At 42.7% G+C, this 15,944-nt stretch overlaps 1 protein-coding gene across 1 annotated transcript in view; it reads left to right on the top strand.

The window, feature by feature from the left end:
* Positions 1–15,944, top strand: part of wnt11 (Wnt family member 11) — a 55,636-nt gene that overhangs the window by 14,439 nt on the left and 25,253 nt on the right. Inside the window, 2 exon segments of the mRNA NM_001128058.1 lie at positions 1,223–1,459; positions 14,097–14,332. Of these exon segments, the coding sequence (NP_001121530.1) occupies positions 1,383–1,459; positions 14,097–14,332 (313 nt within the window). The 5' untranslated portion in view covers positions 1,223–1,382.

Here is a 15,944-nt window from a genome sequence, read left to right as displayed (position 1 = left end):
TAAGGCAAGATGGTGTCAGGGGAAGGGCTGTAACTGGGGGACATGTGTGGTATAAGTAAGGCAAGATGGTGTCAGGGGAAGGGGCTGTAACTGGGGGACAGTGTGTATAGTAAGGGCAAGATGGTGTCAGGGGAAGGGGCTGTACTGGGGGGACAGTGTGTATAGTAAGGCAAGAATGGTGTCAGGGGAAGGGGCTGCTAACTGGGGGACAGTTGTGTATAGTAAGCAAGATGGGGTCAGGGAAGGGGCTGTAAAACTGGGGATAGTTGTGTATAGTAAAGGCAAAATGGTTTGGGTTCCAGGGGGGGAAAGGGGGGCTTTAACTGGGGGACGTGTGTATAGTAAGGCAAGGATGGGTCAGGGAGAAGGGGCTGTTAACTTGGGGGACAGTGATGTATAGTAAGGCCAAGATGGGCGTTAGGGGAACGGCTGTAACTGGGCGGACAGGTGTAAAGTAAGGCAGATGGGGTCAGGGCGAAAGGCGGGCTTTGGGAAGGCTGTAACTGGGGACAGTGTGTATAGTAAGGCAAGATGCGGTCAGGGAAGGGGCTGCTAACTGGGGATAGTGTGTATAGTAGCAAAAATGGTGTCAGGGAAGGGGTTTTTAACTGGGGACAGGTGTATAGTAGGCAAGATGGTGTCAGGGGAAGGGGCTGTAACTGGGGGACAGTGTGTATAGTAAGGCAAAATGGTGTCAGGCGAAGGCCGCGCTTTAAACTGGGGAAGTGTGCTATAGTAAGCAAAAATGGGTGTCAGGAAAGGGGCCTGCTAACTGGGGGACAGTGATGATTTATAGTAAGGCAGATGAGTGGTGTCAGGGAAAGGGGCTGCTAACTGTGGGACAGTGTGTATAGTAAGGCAAAATTTTTTATTTTTATTGCCCAGATTATTGTTATTGTGAGGTGAAAGAAAGGGTCTAAAATTGAACATTGACAAACAAGAAAACTAGCGGAATTGGAAGGGACTCCAACTTGCAGCACAGCAGTAAAGTGTGCCTGAGTCTGAGCTTTCAGCCAGCGCTACACATTAGAACTGCTTTCAGCTAACCTATTGTTTCTCCTACTCCCATGTAACTGGAGGAGTCCCAAGCCGGACTTGGATTTCTTACTATTGAGTGCTATTCTGATACCTACTGGGAGTTGCTATCTTGCTTGAATGTAAGAGAATAAACACATTTGTCTTTATATTTATTTACAATATTCTTGTTGTTTTCCCATTGCAGACACGTTGCTCACGGCCGTAACCCTTAAGGACTAATTTCAACGAAAAGACTGGAAATTTATCACCTTGGAACTCTCTTTGGATAACGTTTTTATTTCCATTCTGCCGTTTTTTTTTTTGTTTTTTTTTTTACAAATTGATATTGTTATTGGGGTTTAAAGATGAAGATTTATTTCCTGCTTGGGATTTTTCTAACCTTCCTTCTACACACGAGGATCTGCCAAGGAATTAAATGGTTGTAAGTATTTCACGCCTCCCGCTCAAACTGGAAACTATTTATAGCCTGAAATTTGTTGGAAAGCCACGGAAATAAGAATAAAAATTGTATTCTGGGAACAATTCAGGGATTTTAAAGCAAAAAAAAAAAAAAATGAATCCCACAAATCGCCCCAAAAAAATCCCCAAAGTGGGTTGAATGTTTTTTTGTGGTTCTATTGTTGCGCTTGAATACTCCTATTATCCTTATTACTCTCCATTATCTCCCCGGCTCTGTGATTTATATCCCATTGGGCTTCTGTTACTTTATATCACTCTCTCAATCACAATGTAAAGGGGAAGTACAATGAATTTTAGAATTCAAGTTTTTTTTGTGATTAGTCTTTGCTTGTAGAATTACCATCAAATTGTTCCATTCATTTTATTTAAGATTTGTGATTTGCTCTGTGATTTATATCCCATTGGGCTTCTGTTACTTTATATTACTCTATCAATCACATTGTAAAGGGGAAGTACAATGGAAGGCCAGTTTTTGAATTTTAGAATTCAAGTTTTTTTTTGTTTTTGTGACTAGTCTTTGCTTGTAGAATTGCAATCAAATTGTTCCATTCATTTTATTTAAGATTTGTGATTTGCTCTGTGATTTATATCCCATCAAGCTTCTGTTACTTTATATCACTCTCTCAATCACATTGTAAAGGGGAAGTACAATGAATTTTAGAATTCAAGTTATTTTTTGTGATTAGTCTTTGCTTGTAGAATTACAATCAAATTGTTCCATTTATTTTATTTAAGATTTGTGATTTGTGATTTGCTCTGTGATTTATATCCCATTGGGCTTCTGTTACTTTATATCACTCTCTCAATCACATTGTAAAGGGGAAGTACAATGGAAGGCCAGTTTTTGAATTTTAGAATTCAAGTTTTGGGGTTTTTTTGGGATTAGTCTTTGCTTGTAGAATTACAATCAAATTATTCCATTCATTTTATTTAAGATTTGTGATTTGCTCTGTGATTTATATCCCATTGGGCTTCTGTCATTTTATATCACTCTCTCAATCACATTGTAAAGGGGAAGTACAATGGAAGGCCAGTTTTTGAATTTTCGAATTCAAGTTTTGTTTTTTTTGTGATTAGTCTTTGCTTGTAGAATTATAATCAAATTGTTCCATTCATTTTATTTAAGATTTGTGATTTGTTCTGTGATTTATATCCCATTGGGCTTCTGTTACTTTATATCACTCTTTCAATCACATTGTAAAGGGGAAGTACAATGGAAGGCCAGTTTTTGAACTTTAGAATTCAAGGTTTTTTTTGGGATTAGTTTTTGCTTGTAGAATTACAATCAAATTGTTCCATTCATTTTATTTAAGATTTGTGATTTGTGATTTGCTCTGTGATTTATATCCCATTGGGCTTCTGTTATTTTATATCACTCAATCAATTACATTGTAAAGGGGAAGTACAATGGAAGGCCAGTTTTTGAATTTTAGAATTCAAGTTTTTTGTTTTTGTGATTAGTCTTTGCTTGTAGAATTACAATCAAATTGTTCAATTCATTTTATTTAAGACTTGTGATTTGCTCTGTGATTTATTTCCCATTGGGCTTTTGTTACTTTATATCACTCTCTCAATCACATTGTAAAGGGGAAGTACAATGGAAGGCCAGTTTTTGAATTTTAGAATTCAAGTTTTTTTTTGTTTTTGTGATTAGTCTTTGCTTGTAGAATTGCAATCAAATTGTTGCATTCATTTTATTTAAGATTTGTGATTTGCTCTGTGATTTATATCCCATTGGGCTTCTGTCACTTTATATCACTCTCTCAATCACATTGTAAAGGGGAAGTACAATGGAAGGCCAGTTTATGAATTTTAGAATTCAAGTTTTGTTTTTTGGGATTAGTCTTTGCTTGTAGAATTACAATCAAATTGTTCCATTCATTTTATTTAAGATTTTAATTTTTTTATAAAAGAATAAAATTGCTTGATGGAAATGCATGTTACGTTGACTTCCATAGAAGCTCACTGGGTTTTAGTTGGAATTTTTGTTTTCCTAAAGATTTTTCAAAAATTCAAAAAAATTCCAAATTAATTTTCTTGAATTGTGGCAAGAATATGAATTTGTGGTTTGTCAATCAGTGGCATAAATTTATGTTCCTGGGCCCCTCTGCAAAAAAAACATATGTCTGGGGGCATCTCCTAGATACCCCTGGAAGCCTAACTTGAAGGCCAGTTTTAAAGTTTGGGATGAATGAATGTCTAATTACATTCCAAGTTTGCCCAAAAGATCCACTTGAAGGTCAGTTAGGGTGAGATTTGGGAAGAATGCCTAATTTATCTTCTATATACCACTGAATGCCCAACTTGAAGGCCAGTTTCGTGGTGAGGTCTGGGAAGAATGCCTAATTACTCTCCTATATACCACTGAATACCCAACTTGAAGGCCAGTTTTAGGATGAGATTTGGTAAGAATGCCTAATTAATCTTCTATATACCTCTAAAGGCCCAACTTGAAAGCAATTTTTACAGTGAGATTTGGTAAGAATGCCTAATTAATCTCCTATATACCACTGAAGGCCCAACTTGAAGGCCAGTTTTAGGGTGAGGTCTGGGAAGAATGCCTAATTAATCTCCTATATACCACTGAAGGCCCAACTTGAAAGCAATTTTTACAGTGAAATTTGGTAAGAATGCCGAATTAATCTCCTATATACCACTGAAGGCCCAACTTGAAGGCCAGTTTAGGGTGAGGTCTGGGAAGAATGCCGAATTAATCTCCTATATACCACTGTAGGCCCAACTTGAAGGCCAGTTTTAGAGTGAGATTTGGGAAGAATGCCTAATTAATCTATATACCACTGAAGGCCCAACTTGAAGGCCAGTTTTAGAGTGAGGTCTGGGAAGAATGCCTAATTAATCTCCTATATACCACTGAAGGCCCAATTTGAAGGCCAGTTTTAGAGTGAGGTCTGGGAAGAATGCCTAATTAATCTCCGATATACCACTGAAGGCCCAACTTGAAGGCCAGTAGGGTGAGATTTGGGAAGAATGCCTAATTAATCTCCGATATACCACTGAAGGCCCAACTTGAAGGCCAGTAGGGTGAGATTTGGTAAGAATGCCTAATTAATCTCCTATATACCACTGAAGGCCCAACCTGAAGGCTGGTTTTAGGGTGAGGTCTGGGAAGAATGCCGAATTAATCTCCTATATACCACTGAAGGCCCAACTTGAAGGCCAGTTTAAAGGGTGAGGTCTGGGAAGAATGCCGAATTAATCTCCTATATACCACTGAAGGCCCAACTTGAAGGCCAGTTTTAGGGTGAGGTCTGGGAAGAATGCCGAATTAATCTCCTATATACCACTGAAGGCCCAACTTGAAGGCCAGTAGGGTGAGATTTGGGAAGAATGCCTAATTAATCTCCTATATACCACTGAAGGCCCAACTTGAAGGCCAGTTTTAGGGTGAGATTTGGGAAGAATGCCTAATTAATCTCCTATATACCACTGAAGGCCCAACTTGAAGGCTAGTTTTAGGGTGAGGTCTGGGAAGAATGCCTAATTAATCTCCTATATACCACTGAAGGCCCAACTTGAAGGCCAGTTTTAGGGTGAGATTTGGGAAGAATGCCTAATTAATCTCCTATATACCACTGAAGGCCCAACTTGAAGGCCAGTTTTAGGGTGAGGTCTGGGAAGAATGCCTAATTAATCTCCTATATACCACTGAAGGCCCAACTTGAAGGCCAGTTTTAGGGTGAGGTCTGGGAAGAATGCCTAATTAATCTCCTATATACCACTGAAGGCCCAACTTGAAGGCCAGTTTTAGGGTGAGATTTGGGAAGAATGCCTAATTAATCTCCTATATACCACTGAAGGCCCAACTTGAAGGCCAGTTTTAGGGTGAGGTCTGGGAAGAATGCCTAATTAATCTCCTATATACCACTGAAGGCCCAACTTGAAGGCCAGTTTTAGGGTGAGATTTGGGAAGAATGCCTAATTAATCTCCTATATACCACTGAAGGTCAAACTTGAAGGCCAGTTTTAGAGTGAGATTTGGGAAGAATGCCTAATTAATCTATATACCACTGAAGGCCCAACTTGAAGGCCAGTTTTAGAGTGAGGTCTGGGAAGAATGCCGAATTAATCTATATACCACTGAAGGCCCAACTTGAAGGCCAGTTTTAGGGTGAAATCTGGGAAGAATGCCTAATTACATTCCTACATTTCCCAGAAAGCTGCACTTGAAGGTCAGTTGGGGTGACATTTGAAGAGAAATCTGATTTACTTTTCTAAATCACCATCATCTTTTATTTTTACACAGCCCCAGCAAGTTACACAGTGCTATAAATTAATTTATAATAAACAGGGGTATAACAATGAGTTGACAAAAAAAGGTTACAAAATAAAAATTGGATTACCCTGCTCTCAACTAGCAACCTTGGTCGCCATCGACTGGAGGCACTGCAGTCAGGGTCCCATGGCAGAAGGGGGCAGAAGGATTGGCCATAGGGGGTACAGGTCACTGGTGGGCTAGTATGAGCCCCAATGATTACTAATGATGGCCCAGCTTGAAACAGTCCTTGAATGGCCCATAACCTTGTAATAAGCTAACGGGTCCTTCAAAAGGGAACTGAGGTGAAAAGGATGGGGTGTCTGTGATTTCCTTGGCAGAGGAGCAGTTGTAGGAAGGAAGGGGGTTGCTATTAGGTACAGGTGGGCAAGGTGGCAGCAATAGGGCACAATGGTGACAGCAGTACAAGATGGCAGCAGTAGGGCACAATGGTGACAGCAGGACAAGAGGGCAGCAATAGGGCACAATGGTGATAGCAGGACAAGATGGAGACAGCAGTACAAGATGGAGACAGTAGGACAAGATGAAGACCGTAGGGCAAAATGGAGAAAGTAGGACAAGATGGAGACAGTAGGGCAAGATGGAGACAGTAGGAAAAGATGGAGACAGTAGGGCAAGATGGAGACAGTAGGACAAGATGGAGACAGTAGGACAAGATGGAGACAGTAGGGCAAGATGGTGACAGTAGGACAAGATGGGGACAGTAGGGCAAGATGGTGACAGTAGGACAAGATGGGGACAGTAGGACAAGATGGAGACAGTAGGACAAGATGGAGACAGTAGGGCAAGATGCTGACAGTAGGACAAGATGGACACAGTAGGGCAAGATGGAGACAGTAGGACAAGATGGACACAGTAGGGCAAGATGGAGACAGTAGGACAAGATGGAGACAGTATGGCAAGATGGAGACAGTAGGGCAAAATGGTGACAGCAGGGCAAGATGGCAACAATATTACTTCTACTTTATACAAATAATGGGGTTCTGTTAAAGTCCCACCTACCCCCTCCCCCAAACCAGGGTTACCTTCACCCCACTGGCTGTTTATATAAGGGTCCCTTACACCTCTCTGAATTCCAGAATTTCTCTCTCCCTCTTTTTTGTTGAAACCCCCCCCCAGCCCTTTTGTCCGTCCCTAAAGATGTTATTTGTGGGATTCCCTTTCAGTCTCAGTGGATACAAAAGAAACGTTCCGCTTTCAGGGGAATTCAGCTGTGGCGGAGAATGAAACGGGACGATACGGGCGATCAATTCGGCACAAAGCGGCGCAGCCGGAGCATTGTCTCTAATTCTTACCTACAAATGTTGGGTTTTTGAAAACATAGCAGGCGTACAATTGAGCGCCACTCACGCGAGTAATTATTGGAACATATCTGGGGAGAGAAATGGTTTTTTTTATTCCCCTTTGCTTGTTAAACACGTCGGCATTATTGCGCCTGTCACTACATTCTCCAAAGAATTTGACGTGTGTATAAGGGTCACCTTTGTCTTGGTCCCTCCCATCTGATAAAAGCTGCCCTAATAGTATTTGTTGGGTCATGAACTTGAATTCACACTCGCTGCCCAGTAGAAATAGCAGCAATTAATTACAGTGACAAGCTAATGGCACGTTGCTTTTATAGTGGCGGTTATACCTATATATAGGTATTTTTAAAGGGAAACTACACCCCCAGAATGAATACGTAACCAACAGACAGTTTATATTATATTAAGTGGCCTATTAAAGAATCTCCCCAAACTGGAATATATATATCAGTAAATATTACAGAGAAAAGGGAATCATTTAACCATTAAATAAACCCAATAGGGCTGTTCTGCCCCAATAAGGGGTAATTATATCTTAGTTTGGATCAAGTACAGGTACTGTTTTATTATTACAGAGAAAAGGGAATCATTTAACCATGAAATAAACCCAATAGGGCTGTTCTGCCCCAATAAGGGGTAATTATATCTTAGTTGGGATCAAGTACAGGTACTGTTTTATTATTACAGAGAAAAGGGAATCATTTAACCATGAAATAAACCCAATAGGGCTGTTCTGCCCCCAATAAGGGGTAATTATATCTTAGTTGGGATCAAATACAGGTACTGTTTTATTATTACAGAGAAAAGGGAATCATTTAACCATTAAATAAACCCAATAGGGCTGTTCTGCCCCCAATAAGGGGTAATTATATCTTAGTTGGGATCAAGTACAGGTACTGTTTTATTATTACAGAGAAAAGGGAATCATTTAACCATTAAATAAACCCAATAGGGCTGTTCTGCCCCAATAAGGGGTAATTATATCTTAGTTGGGATCAAGTACAGGTACTGTTTTATTATTACAGAGAAAAGGGAATAATTTAACCATGAAATAAACCCAATAGGGCTGTTCTGCCCCCAATAAGGGGTAATTATATCTTAGTTGGGATCAAGTACAGGTACTGTTTTATTATTACAGAGAAAAGGGAATCATTTAACCATGAAATAAACCCAATAGGGCTGTTCTGCCCCAATAAGGGGTAATTATATCTTAGTTGGGATCAAGTACAGGTACTGTTTTATTATTACAGAGAAAAGGGAATCATTTAACCATGAAATAAACCCAATAGGGCTGTTCTGCCCCAATAAGGGGTAATTATATCTTAGTTGGGATCAAGTACAGGTACTGTTTTATTATTACAGAGAAAAGGGAATCATTTAACCATTAAATAAACCCAATAGGGCTGTTCTGCCCCCAATAAGGGGTAATTATATCTTAGTTGAATAGTCAGGATAATGGATCCCAAACCTGTATATATCTATACTGTTCCTTTTCTCTGTGTTTAATATGAATAATCCCCCCCCCCCACACACACACAGCCCCGCACCCCAGGGCAGTAAAGTCATTGCGGGTGAAACCAAACCCTGAGAGGGAGGTTGGGGTTGGCGTGCCTTGTCAGTGCCCAGTAATGAGCCGATGAAGGACGCTGCTCAGCGCGAGAGCGGTGCTTTTGTTCTGGTGCGACGGCTTTGGTCACCTGATACACGCCAACACGATGTGTGAATGAAAAGGTGAAACCTGACGTGAGCGGCGGTGTCTTTGCTCCGGAGCCACAACACTGTGTGCTAGAATGTTATCCTTCATCTTCCTCCCCCCATTTACCCCCCGACATTATTGTAGGATCTTGTTAACCCATTCATGGGTCTTATTAACACTCATAACTCAAGTTATCATTTATCTCATACAGGTATAGAACCTATGATCCAAAATGCCGGGGACCTGGAGTTTTCCAGATAAGGGATGTTTCCATAACTTAAATCTCCCTTATTTAAACATTAAATAAACCCAATAGGACTGTTCTGCCCCAATAAGGGGTAATTATATCTTAGTTGGGATCAAGTACAGGTACTGTTTTATTATTACAGAGAAAAGGGAATTATTTAACCATTAAATAAACCCAATAGGGCTGTTCTGCCCCAATAAGGGGTAATTATATCTTAGTTGGGATCAAGTACAGGTACTGTTTTATTATTACAGAGAAAAGGGAATCATTTAACCATTAAATAAACCCAATAGGACTGTTCTGCCCCAATAAGGGGTAATTATATCTTAGTTGGGATCAAGTACAGGTACTGTTTTATTATTACAGAGAAAAGGGAATTATTTAACCATTAAATAAACCCAATAGGGCTGTTCTGCCCCAATAAGGGGTAATTATATCTTAGTTGGGATCAAGTACAGGTACTGTTTTATTATTACAGAGAAAAGGGAATCATTTAACCATTAAATAAACCCAATAGGACTGTTCTGCCCCAATAAGGGGTAATTATATCTTAGTTGGGATCAAGTACAGGTACTGTTTTATTATTACAGAGAAAAGGGAATCATTTAACCATTAAATAAACCCAATAGGGCTGTTCTGCCCCAATAAGGGGTAATTATATCTTAGTTGGGATCAAGTACAGGTACTGTTTTATTATTACAGAGAAAAGGGAATCATTTTAAAAAAGATTGAATTATATGAATAAAAAAGGAGTATATCCGATCTCCCCCCCCCCCCCCCCCCATTGTAAGCAGCAGTCCTGCCCTGCTTTATGGCTGAGATTCTAGCTATCTGTATAACAGAGCATTCTGTCACAGTGGCACAGATCCTATCTGATCCCCCCATTGTAAGCAGCAGTCCTGCCCTGCTTTATGGCTGAGATTCTAGCTATCTGTATAACAGAGCATTCTGTCACAGTGGCACAGATCCTATCTGATCCCCCCCCCCCCCATTGTAAGCAGCAGTCCTGCCCTGCTTTATGGCTGAGATTCTAGCTATCTGTATAACAGAGCATTCTGTCACAGTGGCACAGATCCTATCTGATCCCCATTGTAAGCAGCAGTCCTGCCCTGCTTTATGGCTGAGATTCTAGCTATCTGTATAACAGAGCATTCTGTCACAGTGCACAGATCCTATCTGATCCCCCCATTGTAAGCAGCAGTCCTGCCCTGCTTTATGGCTGAGATTCTAGCTATCTGTATAACAGAGCATTCTGTCACAGTGGCACAGATCCTATCTGATCCCCCCATTGTAAGCAGCAGTCCTGCCCTGCTTTATGGCTGAGATTCTAGCTATCTGTATAACAGAGCATTCTGTCACAGTGGCACAGATCCTATCTGATCCCCCATTGTAAGCAGCAGTCCTGCCCTGCTTTATGGCTGAGATTCTAGCTATCTGTATAACAGAGCATTCTATTTTCTTTCTATTTCTTTCTTTTATTTAGGGTTCTGTATGTGTTTCATGCTTTGGATTAGCGGTTCCTCTGCAGCAGGAAAATGTTGGTACCATGTAAAATTCCATAGCACAGGGATTCCGGATACCGGAAAGGTACCAATAAAGATCAGGGGCACAAACAGGCATTTTTCTCCCCACGTAGCTGATGAAGAGAGGCACTTATTCAGTTTTCTTTTCTAAATAGCCTTTTTACTATGAGGGCCGAGCGTCAGGGCACAGGTCCCAGTGTGCATCCCATAAACCTGACGCGGTGCCCCCTTTACGGCTCTCCCCCGGCCTGTCATGTTTACCCGACACGTCTGCCGGTGCCCGAACGGTAACTGGATACGGCCAAGCTTGGGCCAGCGCTGGCTGCTAAAATGTTTTCCATATTTTCCAAACGTTTGTGCGTAGGGGGAGCGCCGGCTCCGACAAAAATGGTCAAATTTGTGCAAAAATATGAAAAGCAAGACGGTACGAACAGGGGGGCACTTGGCTTCCATACAGTGTGCCCATTATTGTATGAGATTATACCTAAGTCACTGAGGGGTTCTGTGCCCCCCATATAAAGGCACAAGGCTGCAGGCTGAGTTATACAGGGAACTCTGAGTATCACTCATGTATTATATGGGATAATGTACCCCCTACTGTAAATGATAAGGATATTAGTCACTGAGGGGTTCTGTGCCCCCCATATAAAGGCACAAGGCTGCAGGCTGAGTTATACAGGGAACTCTGAGTATCACTCATGTATTATAAGGGATAATGTACCCCCTACTGTAAATGATAAGGATATTAGCAGTCACTGAGGGGTTCTGTGCCCCCCATATAAAGGCACAAGGCTGCAGGCTGAGTTATACAGGGAACTCTGAGTATCACTCATGTATTATAAGGGATAATGTACCCCCTACTGTAAATGATAAGGATATTAGCAGTCACTGAGGGGTTCTGTGCCCATATAAAGGCACAAGGCTGCAGGCTGAGTTATACAGGGAACTCTGAGTATCACTCATGTATTATAAGGGATAATGTACCCCCTACTGTAAATGATAAGGATATTAGCAGTCACTGAGGGGTTCTGTGCCCATATAAAGGCACAAGGCTGCAGGCTGAGTTATACAGGGAACTCTGAGTATCACTCATGTATTATAAGGGATAATGTACCCCCTACTGTAAATGATAAGGATATTAGCAGTCACTGAGGGGTTCTGTGCCCATATAAAGGCACAAGGCTGCAGGCTGAGTTATACAGGGAACTCTGAGTATCACTCATGTATTATAAGGGATAATGTACCCCCTACTGTAAATGATAAGGATATTAGCAGTTACTGAGGGGTTCTGTGCCCCCCATATAAAGGCACAAGGCTGCAGGCTGAGTTATACAGGGAACTCTGAGTATCACTCATGTATTATAAGGGATAATGTACCCCCAACTATTAAAAAGAAATCTTGCAGAATATCATAATAAAGGGTAAACTGTAGTTGTTATTCCTATAAAGCCTTTGTATATTCCCCCCCCTCACTTGCTCTAAATGAATTCCAAATTTTTTTCTGGAGATTAATTACATGACGATTACGTGTAATCAGAAGCAGTTTCCTATGGGAATTATCAGTAGAGTTGTATTATTTTCCTTATAGTGCTGAGCTCAGTTTTTAGTCGTGTTGGGCACAATGTCAAAGTAAATATTCAACAAACTCTCCCATAGTAGCGACTGGTTTATGTCGGCTCTTCAGCAAAAAATCACTGATAAACCCAAGAAAAGTCGGTAAATACATAGCGAGAAGTAAAAGTAAAATTGGGGAAACCTGAGTAAAAAAAAAATTGTGAAGTTTAAATTTTTACAACCAGAAAGTAAATGTAAAATTGCAAAATTTGTCTGGAAATCCTATTGTTTTTGTGTTGTAGCTTAGAAATAAATTGTTTTTATTTCTTGGGGGCAAAAATCACTGGGTATATTTTTTATTTATTGCTATTTATTTTGCAAAACTTGTGGTTATTTTTACATCTCGCCATGTTCATTAATCACTTATTTTTATTATTATTAATTTTAATATTCAAACATACGGTTGACACTTTTTCCCCCTTAGTTACCCGGCCTGTGTTGGGGGAGGAGTGGTAGCGACATCATGGGGGGCGGTGGATGTTTCAGAGGCAGGAAGTGGGCGTGTCGGGTTTAGAATGGGCGTGCCAGGGTGGGGAATATATTACTATTTTTGAATATAATATAATAATAGTTTTATTCTGTAATGATTTACAATGACTATTTTCCCTATTTAATCTAGGGAAGAAGGCATTTCAATGCCATATCTGACTGTCTCTCTTCCTTGTGAGATTAGAGCGGCAAAAACTAATGGGAATGGGCGTGTCAGTTTGGAGAGTGGGCGTGCCAGTGTGGGGAATGGGCGTGTCAGGGTGGGGAATGGGTGTGTCAGGGTGGGGAATGGGTGTGTCAGGGTGTGGAATGGGCGTGTCAGGGTGGGGAATTTGCATGTTGGGTCCCTGGGGAGATCCTGGTCATAAAGAGAGAGATGGAGCTGTGAAAACTAATGGGAATGAGCATGCCAGGTTGGAGAAGGGGCGTGTCTGGGTGGGGAATGGGCGTGCCAGGTTGCAGAATGGGTGTGCCAGGTGGCAGAATGGGCGTGTCAGGTGGCAGAATGGGCATGTTAGGGTGGGGAATGGGTGTGTCAGGGTGGGGAATTTGTATGTTAGGCCCGTGGGGAGATCCTGGTCATTAAGAGCAATATGGAGCGGCGAAAACTAATGGGAATGAGCATGCCAGGTTGGGGAATGGATAGGTCAAGGTGGGGAATGGGCATGTCAGGGTGGGGAACGGGCGTGTCAGGGTGGGGAATGGGTGTGTCAGGGTGGGGAATGGGTGTGTCAGGGTGGGGAATTGGCATGTTGGGTCCGTGGGAAGATCCTGGTCATAAAGACAGAGATGGAGCTGTGAAAACTAATGGGAATGAGCATGCCAGGTTGGAGAAGGGGCGTGTCTGGGTGGGGAATGGGCGTGCCAGGTGGCAGAATGGGCATGTTAGGGTGGGAAATAGGCATGTCAGGGTGGGGAATGGGTGTGTCAGGGTGGGGAATGGGCATGTCAGGGTGGGGAATGGGCGTGTCAGGGTGGGGAATTTGTATGTTGGGCCCGTGGGGAGATCCTGGTCATTAAGAGCAAGATGGAGCGGCGAAAACTAATGGGAATGAGCATGCCAGGTTGGGGAATGGACATGTCAAGGTGGGGAATGGGCATGTCAGGGTGGGGAATGGGCATGTTGGGTCCGTGGGAAGATCCTGGTCATAAAGAGCAAGATGGAGCGGCGAAAACTACCTTGCACAGGGGGAGAAAATTAGGAAATAGGGGAAATTACTGGTAAATTGCTGGGAAACCTGTAATACCATCCCCAGCCCTAGCAAGTGATTTACTGGCCACATGGAAATTAGAATGAATTTTAAAAAAAACAACTATTTTTGAATATAATATAATAATGTTATTATATAAATAATTATTTCCCCTATTTAATGTACGGAGGAAGGCATTTCTACGCCATATTTGACCGTCTCTTTTCCTTGTCTCTGCCCAGAGCTTTGGCCAAGACGCCCCTATCCCTGGCCCTGAATCAGAGCCAACACTGCAAGCAGCTGGAAGGCCTGGTCTCCTCGCAGATGCAGCTGTGCCGGAGCAACTTGGAGCTGATGCAAACCATCATTCATGCAGCCAAGGAGGTGAAGAAAACCTGCATTAAAGCTTTCACAGACATGCGCTGGAACTGCTCCTCCATCGAGCTGGCACCCACCTTCCACCAGGACTTAGAGAGAGGTAAAACCAGCAATTACACCCTAATCCCTCGACTCTTTCCAAATCTCTTAACGTCTCTTAATGCACTTAACATTCTCTGCTCAAAGGAAAATATCCGGGGGAATATGGGGGAAAGGCTTGGGGAGAGCAGGACTAGGCTTAGGGGAACGTAGATAAACGTACAAAGCGCTAAGATGAATTGGGGTCCCAAATTGGGGGTCTAAATCCTTCCCCTGCTGCCCTATCTATGGAACCCATACGTGTAATGCACCCCCATTAATACAACAGCACCAAAAATGTATGTGCCATGACTTGGCACAATCCGGCTTTACCATGGCAGGACTACCAGGGGGCTATTGGGGATGTGACTGCACCAGGGCCCCCCTCTGCTCTGAAGATGGGGTCTACCAGAAGGTTTGCAGGGGCCCCGGTGCCGCTCAGTTCTTCCTGCCAGTTCTGAATTGAGTGCAGTTATTGATGTAGACTCAAAGTCTAACCTTTTCCACTTGTGAGTCAAACAAAGGTGTAAAAAGTGTTGGGGAGCCACACAAGCATGAACAAAGTTCTTTGGGGGTGCCAAATAAGGGCTGTGATTGGCTATTTTGTATTTGCTGGCCTGCAGGGGGCTCTGCTTGGGGTAAAACTGTGTCTTTGGGCTTCCAAAACTTGTCTCCAAGCCAGAAATGTAAAAAATGGCTCCTACTTTGGGGCCACTGGGAGAAAAATGTTCTTTGGGGGTGCTAAATAAGGGCTGTGATTGGCTATTGGGTAGCCCCATGGGGACTGCTGGCCTACAGGAGGCTTTGCTTGGGGTAAAACTGTGTCTCTGGGCTTCCAAAAGCCAGACAAAATGGCCACTGGGAACAACATCAAAGGGGTTGGTGAGTAGTGATGAGCGAATCTGTCCTGTTTCGCTTCGCCAAAATATTCACAAATTGACAGGAAAATTCACGATGCGGTGAACAAACCCCAAAATGTGTTTGTTGCACTATTTTTTGTCGCTCATACTTTGACGCAACCGCAACTTTTTTTGGGGCACGTGCCAAATTTTTTTGCTGTCGCCAATGGCAAAATGTGGAAATTCGCTGTGAATCCATGCCCATTCGCTCATCACTATTGGTGAGCAACATGTTGTCATAGAGCCAATGGCTGGGATCCACTGACATAGAGGGACTGACCACTTAAGTACCTTGCCCTTTATAGGAACTCGCCATGAGTTTGATACATGTTCAACTTAAAAAAGTTGGGGAGCAACGTAAGCATGAACTAAGTTCCTAGGGGTGGTTAATAAAGGCTGTGATTGGTTATTTGGTAGCCCAATGTGGACTGGCAGTCTACAGGAGGCTCTGTTTGGCAGTATACATGGTCTCTAAGCAGCGTCTGACTGGACTACCGGGGCACCGGGAAAAAACCTAGTGGGCTCCAGCCCTAGTGGGCCCCGCACCACCCAGGGTGCTCCCTCCCCCGACACGCCGCAGGTGTGTTTAGTTTAGGGGCGCTCAAGGAAGGGGGTCGGAGGGTGTTGGGGGCTCCTGGGAAGGGGGCAGGGGTGTGAAGGCAGCGGGGGCCATTGTGGGGTGCAGAAGCCCCAGTGGGCCCTGCACCCCCCCAGTCCGACTCTCTAAGCCTCCAA

The sequence above is a fragment of the Xenopus tropicalis genome, chromosome 2 (genome assembly GCF_000004195.4).
Source record: "Xenopus tropicalis strain Nigerian chromosome 2, UCB_Xtro_10.0, whole genome shotgun sequence".
NCBI lineage: Eukaryota > Metazoa > Chordata > Amphibia > Anura > Pipidae > Xenopus > Xenopus tropicalis.
Note: the sequence above shows the minus strand (reverse complement) of the source record. Positions and strands in the feature narration are given on the sequence as shown.